Source organism: Mizuhopecten yessoensis, unplaced genomic scaffold (assembly GCF_002113885.1).
Source record: "Mizuhopecten yessoensis strain PY_sf001 unplaced genomic scaffold, ASM211388v2 scaffold10383, whole genome shotgun sequence".
Taxonomy (NCBI): Eukaryota; Metazoa; Mollusca; class Bivalvia; order Pectinida; family Pectinidae; genus Mizuhopecten; species Mizuhopecten yessoensis.
In genome coordinates, this window is record NW_018408519.1 from 183,017 (window position 1) to 203,751 (window position 20,735).

Sequence of the window (20,735 nt, forward strand, 5' to 3'; positions counted from 1 at the left end):
AGTCGTCGAGATAGGTGGGGTTGTTGGGGGAGTAGTCAAAAGAGTATCCTGGTGAACTGAGTGTTCATTACCATGTACATGTGCTAGACGTGTTTACATAGAAATTAGTTACAGTTTGATTGTTCCTTTGAATTCACACATGTCAACACAGTGTAAGCTTTATTTGAGCCTTTACATGGTGTATTACTAGTTACAATGAACTACAAAAACATACACCTGTAATGTTAAGTCTTTATTTCTACCCGAACAAACTTAGAACACTACATACGCACAAAGACGACACCACTCTAAACATTGAGATAGTTTTAGCCTATGGGAATATTATATGTGATGTAATATATTACTGTATCAAGTTTGATTCGAACTTATATCAAGGTATACATTACTGTACACATATCATTGAAATGGTCAGATACCTGTTTGTTTCCAAAACTCATTTCCGTAATAAATTAAAGGAAAAGAAAAGCAAGAAATATGAATTGGAGGCGAATTCCTTGGGGGGCATATTGGTTGGTCCCGGAGGTTCCAAACATGGTTGTATGTCATGGATCTCAGGAGGATAAGGTCGAAACCACGGAGCAAACAATCGAGCCGCTATTATTCCGTCGAGCTAATTTGCCGGAACACGGAAACGCCGTCTATGACGTTATTTAAAAGTTGATGACGTCATTGCTATTGTTGAACTTCCGGATTTCGGAAAGCCTACAAATAGGCTCTCTGGCATTCAACGGTAGTAGCATAGAGCATATTCCGTCTTTTCGTATTGCAGAGTTATCTGCTCTTATGGCAGGTATTGATTGTTACGTCATTAGTTTGTGTGAGAAAATAACGTCGTTTTCTGAAAAAATGATGACGTTACTATCACAAACAAATGACGTAACAATCAATACCTGCTAATAAGAGCAGATAACTCTGCAATACGAAAAGCCGGAATAAATAGGCTCTGTGGCACTCCAAGGGTTAAGAAGTTTTGTGTTAATAACAACGTGTGAAATAGAATCTTGTACTTTTAGATACAGAAATCCGGGATCAGTCTACTTTGATTTAATATGTATATTTTAAGAAGTTTTCTGTTTGAACTTGCTCACATTATTGATGTCCGGTAGTAGATAAATAAATGTATTTGCTTCTACCTGATGACAATTAATAGTTTTTTTTACAATGCTCTACATTTTTATCTACACTGAAAAGATATTTGCAACTTGAATATTCAACTACCTCAGTAACATTTTAAAACGACATTGAACTAGACGTTAGTGATAGTTTTACCTATAGTGGGATTGTTTGATTGTTTAGTGTGTATTTTTGTTCTTATTAAGAACATCTTACCATACCAATAAAGAAAATATTACCGGGAAAAAAATAATAAATATATAGATATAAAATGTAAATAGCCAAATTATGAGCATCCTCCAATTTCAACCCCTCGTGTGTCTAAATTCGGCCTCAATTCCACTCATAACGTCTTTATATGTATTTAGGTTACCAATAAAACGCAGTGTTGATACAATTCCGAAAGCAGTCTCTATATATGTTGACTAAAATTATAACAAAATGTGTATAAATAAATGAATAAATATATAAATAAGATAAATGAATATTCAAAAAAATACCAATAAAAATAAACTTAACAAATACAACCTCTTGGAGATATATTTATCAGACGGTCCCATTTGGTTCCCTTCTAGTAAAACATATTAATGGAAAAAAATAGCAATACTTAATAAATATTATCAAAAAAAATAAAAAATATAACGGATTTATTAAACAATGGGTTGAAATGTAGAAATATTTTTAGCATGTAGCATACCTTTCAATATTGAATTATGTACATGTATAACTAACATTTATCAGCAAATTCATTAACAATAAATGATAGTCATGCAGTTTGTCAAGTCATAATTGTTATTAATAAATCTTGAACATTTCATTTCGATGAATTGCAATTTTTGAAAGAAACAAATAAAATATATACAAATCACTTAATTTAGTATTTAAAGTCTTAAAAAGAATCATATCTTTGTTTCAAAAAAACAGCTTTTTTGCTTTTACTGCAAAACCTAAATATTGTTCTGACGATGTTAAAAGTTCATGTGCTGTCTCTTGACCTCCTCCCAATACCTTCTATAGAATAATATATGTATCTGTCAAGTGATTATAACTATCTCCATGCTGTGAAGCTCTGTTTGCTTAATGTCTCATCAATTCTCCAACAACTCTCATATGTCTCATATGAGATGTGAAATACATTCCTTCGTTTTTACATTACAACAAAACCAAGAAAACACTTAAATCTATATATGAAAATGACAACGCCATACCATGTGTGATAAATACTCGCTGCTACGACAGCAGGTAAGCAGTGCGTAGGCTTGTCCGTCAAAAAACAATTAACACGTTCCACAAGCGTCCTTCTGTTTATCACAAATTTTGCCGCAAGAGATGGAAATCAATATTGAAAGCCTGCTGATTTACACATATGAAAACAAAATCCTTCAGCTTGGTGCTGGAATTTATTATGGTAAATATTTTTAGTCACCTTAAGCTGAACCTTTCAATAGCAAGGTTTATTTATTTTAAGCGAAATACATTTCTTATTCAATGTGCATGATTTTCTCATGACCTTTAGCTCATGACCTTTAGCCTTGCCAATGAGCGTGACATTTCTACTGATCAATATTCTCTTTCCCTATTGCTAAGTTGAGCAAGAAGTAACAGCAATAAGGAGCAGAGATTCATTATTGTCATTTCAATCTTAACCTGGCATAGCGTGCGCCGGCATCAATTTTAATAAATTCAGTTTAGCCACCCAATTCCAGGTCGATGAATCGCAAGCTTAACCGTAGTTGTTGGACAGAAGTTGTTTATAAAGTATACGACTATAAATTAAGACAATGCGTTACGCTCCTGCATCTATTAACATGTTTTAGTTTCCTAAACCGTGATGCCTATAACACATGATCAGTGTTACATTCATATAAATATTAGCTTCACCAGAAAGTACGTTACAAATAGTTTCAAAACAGAATGTGTGCTGCATACAGCTCCAGTGTTTTCGTAACTTTGTATATTGTCACATCGATGTTTGTTGTTCGCGACACAAGCGGCGTACGTCATCACGTGCGCTATGTAGTGTTGCTCGTGCACGCCGTGTATCAAGTGTGACATCGGACCGCGTGCGTAGATGGACACGTCCTCACCTCCGTGGGTCTCCGAGGAACGTGGAGCTGCGGCCACCTGGAGATAATCGTTGTCGGCTGTAACAGGAAAACTGATGAGTTCAGAACGGAGATTTGTAAGCGTTGACTTCCGGTTCATCAAAATATTATTTAAGGATTAACTTGAAGATATACTTTTCATGTTATGGAGGTATAACACAAAAAAACGGAGTGTACTCTAAATAAACCGCGAAGCGGTTTATGATGAGTGTACACTCCGTTTTTTTGTGTTATAGCTCCATAACATGAAAAATATATTTAAGTTAATCCTTACAATTTAATCTACTATACACAATCCCTGTGGAAATCCACTTTTATTGATCCACTCTTTTCTTTTTGAAATTATTGCGCTGCTGCATCAGCCAATCAAAAGCGACGTTACAAACGGCGACGTCATTCTTTTAACGTTATGGACTGATAACATAAATTTTTAAGCCAATGAAAATGCTTGTTACAAGCAAGATTAAATTATATATAAAATATTGACATAAGAAAATGATGAGAAACATTTAAGACGAAGACTTCGGCATGACTTAATTTTTGTTCCGACAGTTTTAAGGTTCAACAATCCCTCTAAAAGATGGTATAGTATGTTCACTTTAACTTTTAACCCCCAGATATGTCATATAAAAACCCCGATAGATCATCAGAGTCCTGATACGTAATTTGGATATTTTGAACTTATTTTTCAAAATGGTATATCGCCTCCATGCATTTGTGTGTGCATGTCCCTATGGCACAGGCTGGCCAGGCGTTATTAACCCCTTAACATACAGAATAGGTGTTATGCAGTGCTACCTACTTACTTGTATCTACTGCGGATACGTTGGTCCTGTTACCCCAGTCGTAGCTTACGCCATTACCGTACAAAAGAGTGGTAAATGGTATGCCATCTTTAGCCACGGATTTCTCGCCTACGTCTATGACACCTGCAAGACAAAACAACAATCGAAGGAGTTGCTTTCAGACCAATAGAAAGAAACATTTGTATAAATTAATATCAAGTAGAAAGAAACATTTGTATGGATTAATATCAAGTTCATTGACTTATTTGTTAACATACGTAATGTACTACAATTATCTTTTTCAATGTAGCCGCCATATTGTTTACGTATTTATCGTTGCTAGGTAACACGTACCCAATCTCGCGAATTAACAGGCTGTGTTTTGTAAGCATCACGGATTTTACTGTGGTGTACCGGATTCCGAAAAAACAACATATCGTTTGCTTGCCAGTGATGCCTTTATCGTGTAATATCTTTAAGAATCAAAGATGTCGTCACTTCGTTCTAGCTTACGTCTGAGCTCAGGCGAGTTCTTTTTACAATTCCCTACATGGAAAATACTGCGTAGTTTCTTTTTATCTAAGGAACGATTGTGATACCGGGGTCAAGTCATTACTTAGATACAACAGCCTCGGTTCAGATATTACGTTCAGATAATATCGTTTGCCTAATTAAGGAATTCAAGAAATTACGTACCTAATATATCGTTGCCTCGTTTCTGGTAGCCGGCGATGCTGAACACGTGTGAGTGGTCAGCTGTCACTATTATGAGGGTGTCGCTTTCATCTGTCATCTCCGTGGCAACCTTCACTGCGTCCTCGAAAGCCAGTACCGAGTACAGCGCCCGCTTAGCGTTGTTGTCGTGGTGGGCGGAGTCTATCCTTCCATCTTGACAAAAGAGGACATAGCAAACTTCCTACTGTGTTCAACTTAACAATACATTAAATTAACATGTGGGGCGGCCGACTTTGCTTATACATTTGTATTCACGAAATTTTACCAAATAACGTTCCGTAGTTTTGTAATATCAATGGAATGATTTGACATTTGACCTGTTGAAGTTAGGGCGTGACAGCTTGTGTGTAAAACATAACACACGGTCTGTCCATTGCACACTTCAGGTAATTACAAACATGGCATTCGACCTTAGAATTATTTTTGTGATTTGGACATTGAGTTTACGTATATGTGAAATACGTGACACGTAACGCTTTAGTCTTTATCGGGTTCGGAGAGAGATCCAATGCAACGAAACAAAATACAACCGCGATAAATTGGACAGGAATTGCGGATCTGTGTCTCAATACCGTGAATAAGAAGTCTAAGCGCCTGGTAATATAGGCCTGAGCGCCTGGTAATCAGAGGTCAGAGCGCCTGATAATCGAGGTCTGAGGGTCTGCTTCAGAGGTATGAGCGCCTGGTTATCAATGGTCTGAGTGCCTGGTAATCAGTGGTCTGAGTGCCTGGTAATCAGAGGTATGTGTGCTTGGTAATCAGGGGTCTGAGCGCCTGGATATCAGAGGTCTAAGTGGCTGGATATCAGAGGTCTATATGCCTGGTAATCAGAGGTCTGAGCGCCTGGATATCAGAGGTCTGAGCGCCTGGATATCAGAGGTCTTAGTGCTTGGTAATCAGAGGTCTGAGTACCTGGTAATCAGAGGTCTGAACGCCTGGATATCAGAGGTCTGAGCGCCTGGATATCAGAGGTCTAAGTGCCTGGATATCAGAGGTCTAAATGCCTGGTAATCAGAGGTCTGAGTGCCTGGCTATCAGAGGTCTGAGTGCCTGGTTATCAGAGGTCTGAGCGCCTGGATATCAAAGGTCTAAGTGCCTGGATATCAGAGGTCTAAGTACTTGGTAATCAGGGGTCTGAATACCTGGTAATCAGAGGTCTGAGCGCCTGGATATCAGAGGTCTGAGCGCCTGGATATCAGAGGTCTAAGTGCTTGGTAATCAGAGGTCTGAGTACCTGGTAATCAGAGGTCTGAGCGCCTGGATATCAGAGGTCTAAGCGCCTGGATATCAGAGGTCTAAGTGCCTGGATATCAGAGGTCTAAATGCCTGGTAATCAGAGGTCTGAGTGCCTGGCTATCAGAGGTCTGAGTGCCTGGTTATCAGAGGTCTGAGCGCCTGGATATCAGAGGTCTAAGTGCCTGGATATCAGAGGTCTAAATGCCTGGTAATCAGAGGTCTGAGTGCCTGGTAATCAGAGGTCTGAGTGCCTGGTTATCAGAGGTCTAAATGCCTGGTAATCAGAGGTCTGAGTGCCTGGTTATCAGAGGTCTAAATGCCTGGTAATCAGAGGTCTAAGTGCCTGGTTATCAGAGGTATGAATGCCTGGTAATGAGAAGGACCCAACCCCCGTCTCCTCTTATACAAAATTTTAATCTCAGACGTTTCCGCCATAATAGTTTGTGCGTGTTACATTGTAGAGAGTATTTCTCCAAAGATGATGCATATGCAATCTCTTATGACATGTTTATGGGGCCCATATTAAAACCTATAATTTGATCTTCATTCGATTCAGCAGAAAATCTTTAACAATGTCGTTTTTTTCTGAACCACTCAAGCAATTGAAGAAGTATACGTACCTTCAACCATTAAGAAGAAACCATTTTTGTCCTTCTGAAGGACCTGGATGGCCTTCTTCGTCATTTCCGCCAGGGATGGCTCTCCGTTTGTCCCTTTGTCTCGCTCTGACTCGTGTTGCATGTGACCCGCCTCAAACAGTCCTGTGGAATACATAAAACAGTTTAGCGTGCTACAATGTATCAAACACGCGCAGTAATAAAAATGTATGAAAATTAATTTCCTGGACCTTAGAAACTATCGTTATAGGAAAATCTAAATTCTGATGCTGCACAGGATCTTGCAATGTGCTCAAAGAAATGCAGATTTTGTTGCACTGGAAAAACGTTAACTGTTATTAGTTAAGCTGAAGGTCAAAACGTATTTCATTTCATATTTTAATAACAATGCCCTTTAAAGCCAGGTTGCTCGTGAAATAAAATGCAAGCTTTTGAAAGTACATAAAATAAAATAAAACAGAAACGCGACGTAGTGAGAGACAAATGATATGTATTTATTGAACCAGAAATATAAAGTATCGTCAGGACAATTAACATTTTGGGATAGCTACCCAGAATATAATCCGTCTTAGAGGCGTCGATAGCATCAAACTGGGATTTGTTCCACACATACTCCGCGTTATCACCTTGGTGCTTCTCCTTCCATACCTGTAATTGAATCAAATGTAATAGGTTTATGAAATTCATGAAATAATTAAATAGGTTACAATTTAACAGATCTCCTAAAGATAATTTCCGGGTTTCAAGTTTTTTTAATTTTTTATTGATAATCATATCTGGAACTAATGGAATTAATGGAACTACCTTGCAAAGTTATGGAAACTGGAAATTCTCTTACATAAAAGCTTTTTTCCCAAAGGTAAATGCTTAAGTTAATCAACTTTTTTTTTAAACTGGGACCAGGTTGTTACTGAAAATAATTTGGTATCCGGATATGTTGGCCCCGGTGCGCTCTAAGATTACTTTAAAGCAACTTTAAGATGAAAAACTTTAATTTTGAAATAAACCTACTTGATTTCATGAAAGTCAGTGTTGAGAGAGTTAAATTTGAGTCAAGATTATTGAAAGCTAATGAAACAATTTTGATTCATCGATATTGTATTCCCAAAATATAACTCTATATAATATATCTATTATATGACAAGGGCCAGGCATAAACCATGCTAGGCCGTATTATTCTTAGTTATTTGGACTTTTACCAATATAATTCTGTTTGATTTTTGGGTATAAGAAACATCTAATTTTAACATTTGATACATCATATAATTAAGCATATTAACACCGGTACAACCGAATCCACACAAAACCAGTGTTCCTGAGATAACGGAAAATCAGACGCACTGTAAATTGATTCTGGAGATCGGTACTTTACAACTTCTTACGCGAAAGGTCTGCACGTCCCCTTTTCCACAGACGTTATCAGTCGTCTGCTATCATCATGGAGTGGATTACAGCAGGTCAGTTATTTTCAATTGCCATTTAAACGTGATATTTTTACATTATAGGCACATATACCCTGACATATAGCTTTTACCTCTAGACGGAATAATAGAAAGGGAGGTAACCCTTATTACATGTACATATACCTGTGTAAGATCGATACCATCAAGGCGTTGCCATTTGGCGTTCTTTCCGTCAACATCCCTGCTGCTTTCTGGATCGGTGTCATTCATCGGCAAGAAAAACCGGCGTCCACCTCCCATCATCACCTACAAATAGACAGGTTATTCTTTAAAACGTAAGATACCTTTCATACAATATGCAATGATACTTCGTGTGGAATAGACACATGTAAATATAGTAAACTGTATAAAGCTGAATGTTTGCTGTCAAAGGATTTTCTGTGATTTCTCCTCAAAACTGATGAAAATGAGAGCATTGTAAATAAGTCGTTATCGGTTATAATGAACGATATGGTAGACTCCTGTACACAACTGATGTGGACGAGTCGGCAAACCCTTGTTAAATCAACTGCTGTGGACGAGTCGGTTAACCCTTGTAAAATCAACTGCTGTGGACGAGTCGGTTAACCCTTGTAAAATCAACTGCTATGGACGAGTCGGTAAACTCTTGTAAAATCAACTGCTGTGGACGAGTCGGTAAACCCTTGTAAAATCAATTGCTGTGGACGAGTAGGATTAGTTATATATATATATATATCATTCGCGGTGTTTTACTTCATATTGGCCATGGTATACAAAACTTGATGAGCAGCTACATTGGTCACACGCTTAATACAGGTTTGGTACAGATCTCACCTTGGCAAAGCTATTGTTGTAGACGAGTTGGGAAGCAATGTCCGTACACCCTCCCGTTACCCCAACCATCGCCGTATCCACCTCCCAATCACGTTCCGGGGATTTTGCGTACGCACTAGCGGGCGTAGCGTGTGTGATCCTCGCTGTTGTGACCACGCCTACTGACCGTCCTGTAAAAAGAAAAAAAATATAAACGATGACACAAAAATGCATTGTGCAACTATCTATCAGTACAATGGCAGAACATTCTGGAGGGGCTGAGGTCCTTACTTTCTTAAAACCTGGAAAACCTCTGTAAATCTGCCAATGCAGTACACCACCTAATACAGTCCCGCAAGAGGATTAAACAGCACGTGACCCTGACGTACCCAGTTCTAGGTATATCAACTGTACATTGTTGCTGGTTTCTTTGTGCAGAGCGTTGTCGTCATATATGACCTATCTAGCCATTGTAAAGTCTAAAAACTCCGAATGTACACTCTAATGACAGTGCTCCACGTAGTAAAAGGAAACACACGTGATTGTTACCGTGACTAGGACTATTCTGAGGACCACTGGCAATGTTCAGCAGTGCTTTGACGTGTTATGCACTAAATCATTATGTCCTTCTGTGGAGGGCTCTATAGTCTTACTATGTCAATGGATCGAAAGGGATCAAAACGCTTTTGTATTGCTCAACAAAACATAGGCGCTCAATAACAGCGTGAGATGTATTTTTCTTTTTCATTTTATATAAGGAAGAAGGACAGTTGCTACTTTGAAATAAAAATTGGTGATTCAAGTATAGTCTCGAACATTCCATGGGAATATATTCACTCTAACGATATGACAATGGACTGCAGGGCAGACTTACCATCCTCTCGAAACCATTGGAAAGCACATGGCATTTCGTTGCCGAACGTTGAAGAACAGTTCTTTGCGATGGCGCGGTCGTTCAGGCCAACAATGCGGTAGTTTGTCTTTTCTCCGCACATCATGGCGGTGGCGGTGGAAGCCGAGCCCGTAGTCTGTTTGTCATTGGCATACGTCTGCAGAGGAAATAAAACATTACACGTTAAGGTAGGCTTACTGTCGATAGTACTTTATTCTAGATCTCTGAGTGGTCGGGTGGCGCACTGAATAGCGCACTCGCCTCGCTTTCACCGTCGGGGTCCGATTCCCCGATCGTACGTATGGGGTCATCAGCCCGATCAAGTGGATTTTCTTCGGGGAATCCAGTTTCCTCCCAAATAAGGACCATGCGCGCTACCATCTGGGCTTTTTTGACTTTAAACATATTTTATTGTCCAAATATTGGCACAAAAGGATCAGGCACAAGTTATTTCAACTTATGAAGCCGTCTCCTATTGACATAACACATTTACAGACAAGTTCTAAGTTAACAGACGTTGTTTTGCAGTTGTTGTGAAAAGCCCAAAGATTATTTAGATTTGTTACGATAAATATATAGGCTACATAAGTAGATGAAATGTTCGCTTTACAACTCGTTAAACTGATCGAAGTGTGAAAGTTTTTCCGTTAATAATGGTTCTGAAATCTTTATATTCTACAGTATAATATATAAAATATTTTTCCCATGTAGATTTTTTATGTTCTGAATACATTACTCTAGGCCTATTATACAGATTGCCTGCTAAATCTGTTTACACTTTTAGAACTATAACATATATAAAAAGGTCTAAAATGTAAATTTTACATTTCTCCGGGTATGTCACGATAATTGTTAACCAACCTTTGAAAGTCCTACATTAGGGAATTTCTCGAACTCGAGGACGGTCTCCTCGCCCGGTTTCCCTTGTGTTTGGCCCCTAAGGATCCTGGCCGCCGTCACAGTGGACACGCCCATCCCGTCGCCTATAAACAGGATCACATTGAGCGCCTTGTTGGTGTTGGGTTTCCGGTTCAAAGCTTTGTCGAGTTCCTCTTGTGCTAGCTGTTTCCAGTCTGTGGAGTCTGAAATTCACCCACGTGTGGTTTTAGACTTTATAACAATTTTTATTTTGATAAATTCTTATAGTTTATTATTGTTTATTTTTCGTCCGGTTTATATTTCTTCAGGTTTATATTTCGTCAGGTTTATATTTCGGTTTATGTTTCGTCAGGTTTATATTTCGTTAGGTTTAGTCAGGTTTATATTTCGTCAGGTTTATATTTCGTCAGGTTTTATGTTTCGTCAGGTTTATATTTCGTCAGGTTAATGTTTCGTCAGGTTTTACATTTCGTCAGGTTTATATTTCGGTTTATATTTCGTCAGGTTTATATTTCGTTAGGTTTAGTCAGGTTTATGTTTCGTCAGGTTTATATTTCGTCAGGTTTATATTTCGATTTATATTTCTTCCGGTTTTATGTTTCGTCAGGTTTATAAATCGTCAGGTTTATATTTCGTCAGGTTTTATATTTCGTCAGTTTTATATTTCGGTTTATATTTCGTCAGGTTTTATATTTCGTCAGGTTTATATTTCGTCCGGTTTTATATTTCGTCAGGTTTTATATTTCGTGAGGTGTATATTTCGTGAGGTTTATATTTCGTTAGGTTTTATATTTCATCAGGTTTTATATTTCGTCAGGTTTATATTTCGTCAGGTTTATATTTCGTCAGGTTTATGTTTCTTTAGGTTTATTATTTCGTCAGGTTTTATATTTCGTCAGGTTTTTATTTCGTCCGGTTTTATATTTCGTCAGGTTTTATTTTTCGTGAGGTGTATATTTCGTGAGGTTTATATTTCGTTAGGTTTTATATTTCATCAGGTTTTATATTTCGTCAGGTTTATATTTCGGTTTATGTTTCGTCAGGTTTATATTTCGTTAGGTTTATATTTCGTCAGGTTTATATTTCGGTTTATATTTCGTTAGGTTTAGTCAGGTTTATATTTCGTCAGGTTTTATATTTCGTCAGGTTTTATGTTTCGTCAGGTTTATATTTCGTCAGGTTTATATTTCGATTTATATTTCTTCCGGTTTTATATTTCGTCAGGTTTATAAATCGTCATGTTTATATTTCTTCAGGTTTTATATTTCGTCAGTTTTATATTTCGGTTTATATTTCGTCAGGTTTTATGTTTCGTCAGGTTTATGTTTCGTCAGGTTTATATTTCGTAAAATATTTATAATAATAAAACCATTATACATGTATATATTGCGTTGACTTTTTATCATTGTGCTTTTACCAAATGGGATTTCATTTATGCAAGGTATTACTATGTGTGAGGGTCAATGATTAAAACAGGAAGTATGTTGAAGTCAAGGAACAGCAAATAGACATTGGAACAACACTAGATATAGTTTGGTACATGAAGATATCCTTACTCTGCTATCGGAGTAGGTCGCAGTTTTTTTAATAGAAAAGATCCTATAATATAGCACTGATGACTACCGCTTGGAAGGATTACTGTGTGTACAGTAACTGGGTAGCAATGACCTATTCTCTGACCTTCATTTTTTAGACGTACAATTTAATTTTAGGTCAAATCTACCTGTATATAGCCTAACCAAATCGCTTTGACCTTCATTTTGACCCCCTGTCGAATTTGTTATCAGACTGTTTTTGTGGTGGTATCCTGGTTGTCCACATGGTCAAGGCAGGGTTTGTCTTTTTCCTTGGATGTTTGTCCATCATTAAAAAAGTAAAAAGCTAATGGAGGGGTCGATAAAGTAGACGGTCAGACGCCGTAACCACTATAGACATCGAGCCTCCGACCCAGCTAATGGAGGGGTCGTTGTAGTAGACGGTCAGACGCCTTAACCACCATAGGCCTCGAGCACCCGACCCAACTAATGGAGGGGTCGTTATAGTAGACGGTCAGACTCCTTAACCACCTTAGACCTCGAACACCCGACCGAGGTAATGGAGGGGTCGTTATAGTAGACGGTCCGACTCCTTAACCCCCTTAGACCTCGAACACCCGACCGAGGTAATGGAGGGGTCGTTATAGTACACGGTCAGACTCCTTAACCGCCAAAGGCCTCGAGCCCCCAACCCAGCTAATGGAGGGGACTTTATAGAAAACGGTCAGACTCCTTAACCCCCTTAGACCTCGAACACCCGACCGAGGTAATGGAGGGGTCGTTGTAGTAGACGGTCACACGCCTTAACCACCATAGACATCGAGCCTCCGCCCCAGCTAATGGAGGGGCCGTTATAGAATACGATCAGACGCCTTATTAACAACCATAAGTCCCTAGCCCCCGACCCAGCTAACGGAGGGGTCGTTATAGAATACTATCAGACGCCTTATTAACAACCATAAGTCCCTAGCCCCCGACCCAGCTAACGGAGGGGTCGTTATAGAATACGGTCAGACGCCTTATCCACCACAGTCCTCGTGGCGCCGACCCAGCTAATGGAGGGGTCGATAAAGTAGACGGTCAGACTCCGTAACCACCATAGGCCTCAAGCCCCCGACCCAGCTAACGGAGGGGTCGTTATAGAAGACGGACAGACTCCTTAACCACCATATGCCTCGAGCCTCCAACCCACCTAATGGAGGGGCCGTTATAGAATACGATCAGACGCCTTATTAACAACCATAAGTCCCTAGCCCCCGACCCAGCTATGGAGGGGTCGTTATAAAATACGACGAGAAGCCTTATTAACCACCATAAGCCTCGAGCCCCCGCCCCAGCTAATGGAGGGGGCGTTCTAGAAGACGGTCAGACTCATTAACCACCAAAGGCCTCGTGCCTCCAACCCAGCTAATGGAGGGGCCGTTATAGAATACGATCAGACGCCTTATTAACCACCATAAGTCTCGAGCCCCCGACCCAGCTAATGGAGGGGTCGTTTTAGAAGACGGTCAGACTCCTTAACCACCAAAGGCCTCGAGCCTCCAACCCAGCTAATGGAGGGGACTTTATAGAAGACGGTCAGACTCCTTAACCACCAAAGGCCTCGAGCCTCCAACCCAGCTAATGGAGGGGTCGTTATATATAGTAGACGGTCAGACTCCTTAACCACGGGAACAGATGGCCTTACATTATACGTGTACATAGATTTTGAATGAGCTTTTAACACAACAATCCCGTGTGATTAAGGCTTTCGTACGAATACAAAGTTCGGACCTGTCATTGTTACTTTATTCATCCGACTTAAAACGTCGAATTTCTCTCAAACATGTATCGCAGCCCAAAAGGTATATATACTTTCTAGAAAACTTTTGTCATCTTTTCAAAGAAATATTTGAATTAAGTAATCTTACTTTTTATGCAGGTAATATAGTGTGAATAATAGTACTTGTTAGTTCAAATAAATCAGAACATTACAAAATTATGGCTTAAATAAAAATCCTTTATTTAAAATTTCTGAAACAAAAATTACAAGATCTTATGTCATTTCATACAAGGGAGGTAACTTGTAAAATTTTACATCTCAGATTTGGCCCCGGTTCATTGGTTTTACAGCTCTTGTGCTATTAAATCTACCAATTAACTTATAAAGATTCAGTTAAATTAATTACCGTAAAACAAAATCAGCGATTTCTTCCGTATACCAAACATTAATATAAATTCTCCGAGACAACCAACTTGCTAAGAATTGTTTTCTGTAATTCAGTCGTACACAAGTTTTAGATAGGATAGATACAAGTAAAAAACATAGATGACGGAAAAAGGCTGGATATTTTTTTCATCTCAAGCTACAAATTGTCTCGATGACATTTCCTTACTGGAAAAGCGTGTACATGTATCAGAGAGGCTTCCGCTGAGCGACATAAAAGAGAGAATGTACACGTTTGACTAAAAAAAATGGGGGGAGGGAGGGGGGGGGGGATCGTACAATTTTCACGCACGTCTCTTGAAGGCGGTTTATGAACTTTGAACTACAGTACTATTTCATACACCATTAAAAAGCAGGTTACATGTATGATTTTGTTTTTAAACATCATATCCTATAGGGAAACAGCCATTACCAGAACACGCCGGAAACATTCGCCCTCGTTGGGCTTTCTGACAAAGATCTGTAATGTTTTGTGACAGTTGTCGCTGGCATAGATAATTTAATTATGAAAACCTGCTGTAAGTGACCAGTGTGACAGTGGACACGTGCTTGACCACGCACTAAATAACTGACCATTACTCCGTATAATAACAATTAGACAGATACAAACTGAGTTCCACGTGTCCAACTAATGTCCAGAAAGCTCCGTTAAAGAAACTGTATTTCAGTCATACCTGTACATAGTGTAAAGTACGTGACGTCACACCGTCGTTATTTACGTGAAGTTTCAAGTTATAGGAGGCAAACAATAACCTCATTGTGGTGATCAAATATTATATACAGCCATTCCGATGAGGTTCGCTATTTACATAAAAGTTCATGTTCAAGTACAAAATCTACATTTACGTTGTAAGAAAATCCTTTTGTTAACATCGATATTCCCGATGGGGTTTCCGATGTTCGAGAAAGTTACGAACGGAAGCCTTTGAACTTGGAAAAAAAACCCACTTAGTGATTAGCCGATGGGAATTATTAGATAATACATGTATATGGAAATTATATTCCCTGTAAAGGCCAGTTTATATTATACAAATGTAGTATATAAAATAGAAAATACTTTTATCTTTGCCTCTGTTTGTAATTGAATCAAATTGTTTCTGCTTAGTCGATTTTTCTCTTTTTATAATTGAAATATTAATTCTTCTTAATTATGTATGCATAAACTGCATATTACATGTATCCTAGCCCGGAATTATTTCAGCCACTCCCATTTATATAAATAGTGTTATCACAAATGGTGTACAAGAAAACTAGTTGACGCAAGCGTCAAAGTTGGGTCGCAATCTATATCCTACAATGTACATGATAACATTGTACAATGTAAATGTGAACATGTTGATATGATATTTTGTTCAGCAGTTGATTTTACTTCATTATTATTTTTTGTGGACAGGAATTCTACAAAAGAATAATGTGTCCTGGTTTCCCTTTGACCATGCTTTAGATGTTTTGATGATATTGAACAATAACAAACATATTCCATGAAACTCAAAAAATGGCAGGATTTTTTTGAATAAATATTTAGATAATGTATGGAACTTTATGATAAAATATAATCATTTGCACTGGGTTGGCACATAGACATACTGAATACAAGTCGATTGTCTTTGAATAAGTGAATAGTTGCTTGGGACAAACCCAAAGTGGATATTTTCCAATGAATGGAACATTTTTTGAAATTAACATGTGATTGTTAACTGGAATTTATGTTTTATTTGAATAGAAATGGATTTGTTAAGTATTCAATGTTATTGACAAACTAAAAGAAACAATATGAAATGTGAAGATATGTTTATATGTAATAATAATTAACAGATCCTGTCAGTACGTATGTAAACAAATAGTACAGTGTATATTGATTTCAGTTTTTGACATTAACATCAATGGATTGTCTGTGAAAACTGGAGAGAAAAAAATATTAGGTCATGTGGTAATACATGTAGGATTTTCTCGGCAGAAGGCAAATGTGTATTGCAGATGAAAATATAACCACCTGTGACAAGGCTTAATAACAGTCCCGCTAATAAGCAGAGTGATCGTCCACACTTAAAACAACATGTACGTGTGCTACACAGGGCCATGTAGATCGTCATGATACATTATCCTCCTCTAACTACCCAAAAGGAGAGGTTGGGGAGGAGTGTGATCAGGACAATTCAGCTACGCGTTATATAGCACAACACGCATGAGACATAGTGATAAGGCTTAAAAACAGTCCCGCTAAAATGCATGGTCTAAACACGGGTACTTGTGGACACGAGTGTGATTTTTCCATTAAAATGTTACGTAACAGACGAATACATTATTTGTATAACAAATAAGCATGCGATTGTTATACAATAATTCATTCGTCTGTTACGTAACATTTTAACGGAAAAATCACACTCATGTTCACAAGTACCTGTGGGTAGGATAACGTAGTCATAAATAAAACGTGTACAGTGCAATCGTTACTGATGGTTAAACAAAAGGATCTTTTCGTATAAAAATTAAAACAACATCTTGTATAAGCAGTGATACACTATGTAAATATCCAAGTTAAATTAATTTATTTAATAAACGATGTAAACAATTTCATCACAGTTCCGCAGCAAATACAGATATCCTCATGAATAGCGCTGTGCGGTATAGACGATGAATGGGACATAGCTAGCGATAACGACTTCAAAAAGTCCCGCGGAAACGCATGGTCTTACACTGAACACTTATATAAGTAGAGTGTTTTTAGTCTAGCTAATTTTACAAATGTGCTTCAATCAATTACATATGTACCTCGTAGCCCTGTAGAAACAGATGATAAATGACTTACCCACTAAAACGCATAATGCCAGGAAAATTAAGACGCGCCTTGTCCAGTTATCCATTTATGTGTGTTACGTAATATGTTGGTAATTATATTGTTCGTCCCTGACTGGCACTTCACTGGTCAGCTGGCGATGTATCTCACTGACTCTTTGTTCCGTAACTCCTTTCGTCCCCAGTCCTGTCCCCCGGTAGTTATTAAACGGGTGAACAGATTTCCTGTCTAAATTTTAAATGATCAGATAGAAAATACTTCCGTCCCTGTTCTTATCACAAACGAATATCACAAAAGATTTATCTGCAACTTAATTCGCGCCGTTTAAATCACTTCTCTGCTCCTCCTAGTTCCTTATACTTTGATATCTAATTCAGCACTTTTTGTAATTACGTTCGTGACTGATCATACAGTATTTACACCTCATAAGGATTGCATCACACACTCTTCTCGTCCCAGTCCTTATCCCTTAAGTTCATGCAAATTAATAGCAGATTTTGTCCTTTTTGTAACTTTTTTCGTGCCTGATCATATTTTAACGGTCAGACGGCTTAAGCTTGAGTCACTAGCTTTCATCGTCCCAGGTCTTACCATTCTAGGTCAGTCGGAGGAATAGCTATGGGCGCCCTAATTTTGCTGCTGAACTTTGGTAACGGTTGCTATGGTCACTGAATCACATGTAATTAGAAATCCGATCCAATAGTGTAAATATGTTATATTTAGCGGTAATTTATTCTCAATAAGTATGAAATGATGGGGGTTTGTATTACGTTCCCAACCAGCTGGGAATCTGTGATAAAAATCAGCTGCCCTCTGATATATAAATATATATACTGACCCTCGAACTTGATACGATTCCTTTATTGCATTGTTTATAAACCGTCTAATGTTCTTTGACGATACAACTGTTCATCGTCCTGATCCTTCTTCCTGAATTTATCTTTATTTTCAACACCATCCCAATCCATCTTAATTAGAGTTATATACTATATATAGCTACTGTATACACGTTCTATTTTTAACGCCGACAGAACAGTGAAATGAAACCCGTAAGGGCGGATTCATGTAGGCGCGAAACCCGTCATCCATCCACGTTCTATTTCCCATGATGTCAGGAAGTCTGCAACGTCATCGTCTTTAACTCATTTTAAGCATTCAACTGCAATCTGTTCCGTGTTATAGGACCATAACCTGGAAAATGAGGCTGTTTTATACTTAATTTTACCTTTTTCATTTTTAAAATTTTCATTACAAAGTTAACAACGCACTTTTGAATTCGAATTTTGCGGTGTTTGTTGTCCTGAGGTCGAAAAGACATTTAATTCAGGTACGCAAATGCACAGAAAAATGCGCATCAGGCAGTCAGATTGCAACTTTCATTTGCAAGTCATAATTACGCACGAGTTTGAAAAAGACATACAGTACATGATTAGGAATAAGATTAATAGAATAGGGTAAGACATTCGAGAATATCATTCCGAGGTTGGAGATTTCCCTGCCACACGATCAAGGTAGGGGATGGATGTTTTTCTCCTACCTTAATACAAGCGGTGATTGAATGAAATATCAGCGTGGATTGCATGTTTTCCAGCAAACCCAGAGTTTTCTTCCATGGTTTATTACTGTTGACGTGACGTCATACTATTGTCAGACTTATATCGCACGATTCTGTACGAGGCTAACTCCCCTGGGGATGACTAATATAATCTTCCCCTACATTGAGGGTGTGGCAGAGAAATCTCCAACCCGAGGGTTGATGTGTTTTTGGTTGTCTAACCCGAGGCTCTGCCGGTTGATTTAACGTTCCTGTTATGCTCTGAGAGGAAATGGACGTAGTTCATATCGAAGCTCCAAAATCGTAGGTCATCGGTCCATATATTGGCTTATATAATTTCATATTGTGTAGATTTTGCCTGATACATTTTATCATAATCAATACTGTTTGGGTAAAAAATGCAAATGTGAAATACTACTGTATTTCAATGTCATATCTTTGATAATTATGATCACTTGTCAGGGACCTGGCCGTATAGGCGGCGCCGGACACACTCATTATTTTGATAATACATTTTTCTTGCAAAAAGAAACACAACACACAACTCCAACAACCCAGGTGGTGTAGAAAAAGATGTGGGGTGGTTGTTGTGGTATCTGTGCTGTAGCATTCAAGCGAGGTCACTGTGTGTCAATGACACCGGATATTGCTATTAGGCAGGCGGTGATCACACGAACTGGGCTTCTGGGGCGTTTTGGATCAATTCCTCACATTGTCATCAATGCCGTTCACCACTGAGAACATTCCTTTATTGGTCAATATTTCTTCTAGACTTGCAAACACGCCGTCTGGTATCGGTGAAAACTCACGAGTGATACTTATCACGTGTCTAAATTAATATTTGCAGTGTTTTTTCGTACAAATTTCACTACCTATAACTAATTTACATGCTTTACATACATTTATCGTGTTTCCGAACTTGTCGTAAATTATGGGAATTATGCTGACATAATTTCATAGCATAGCACGGCGACTTGCAATTAACAAACATTTAAGTTGCCGTACAGTTCGCCGACATATTTTTGATGACATTTCATTTAATACAATGCTTTCACTGACACAATTAATGATAATCTTTATCTAGTTGTAGGCTGTAACATATGTTGAGGGCAGTGCATGTAATACAAATGTTAACTCAGACACATGACAGATATCACTCGTGAATTGTCGCCGATACCAGACGACGTGTCTCAAGCACATAACAGCCTTGTTCATACGATGGTCATACGACTGAACATGACTTCCATAAGACCGTGCCATGACCAATATTTGAACTTCCGGTTATGTCACATTGCATAGTTAATTGTGAAAAACAAAATAACAACTAGCATGCCTCCTCGCAAACGTCGTTCCAAATCAAGCCACAAAGGCACCAAATCGGGCACCAAAGGTGGTAATAAGAAGCCTCAAGTGGATGTGGACCATGTGGACCCGACAGAATTACCGGGATCTTCGGAACATCATATGGGGGAGACGGATATCAGCGCCAAACAAAATGAAAATGAAACTGCTGACATTTCAGCAATTGGGAAACCCCATGAACCCCTGGATTTACCTCATGAGGATATACCCCAGGACACACCTCTTTCTAGTCCAAGAGGTCCCAGTCCTCCTCCATCCTCTACATACAGCAATGACGATGATGTACAAGATGTAGTTTTAGGTCATGTTCAATAATAAATACTCTGGCACATAGGTTTGCTGATATTAAATTATGCGGAAAAATAATAAAAAAGGCTTTTGTGCTTTGAAACACATTTAAGGTGGTCCGTCCTTTTTGAAAAACCCATGTCATTTTTTTCTAATTAGGCTTATTTTCTTGCATGTTTTACGTAGATTCCATATATGAAAAGAAAAAAGGGGGTTCTCGACTTACTTTTTGAGATATTTCCGCTGTAAGGTAGCTACTTTTCTGCAAATTTCCCCCAAAATATGAAATTTAAGTAAGAATTTTTTTTCTATAATATTTACAAAATTTGAGTTACCACAAAGTTGAATATTTTTTACACATCTCGTGATGTACTATCAAAAGCAGAGATAAAA

General features: G+C 38.3%; 1 protein-coding gene across 1 annotated transcript; it reads right to left on the bottom strand.

Moving 5' to 3' along the window:
- Positions 1-2,402: 2,402 nt before the first annotated feature.
- LOC110460394 (alkaline phosphatase-like) lies at positions 2,403-17,589 on the bottom strand. The gene is made up of 10 exons (XM_021513269.1): positions 17,150-17,589; positions 10,582-10,802; positions 9,703-9,877; positions 8,850-9,019; positions 8,178-8,300; positions 7,143-7,239; positions 6,595-6,735; positions 4,700-4,891; positions 4,025-4,147; positions 2,403-3,257 (listed from the first exon to the last, which is right to left on the bottom strand). Exons 1-10 carry the CDS (start codon positions 17,202-17,204, stop codon positions 2,974-2,976), a joined length of 1,581 nt encoding a protein of 526 aa, XP_021368944.1. The 5' UTR covers positions 17,205-17,589; the 3' UTR covers positions 2,403-2,973.
- Between the last annotated feature and the right edge of the window lie 3,146 nt (positions 17,590-20,735).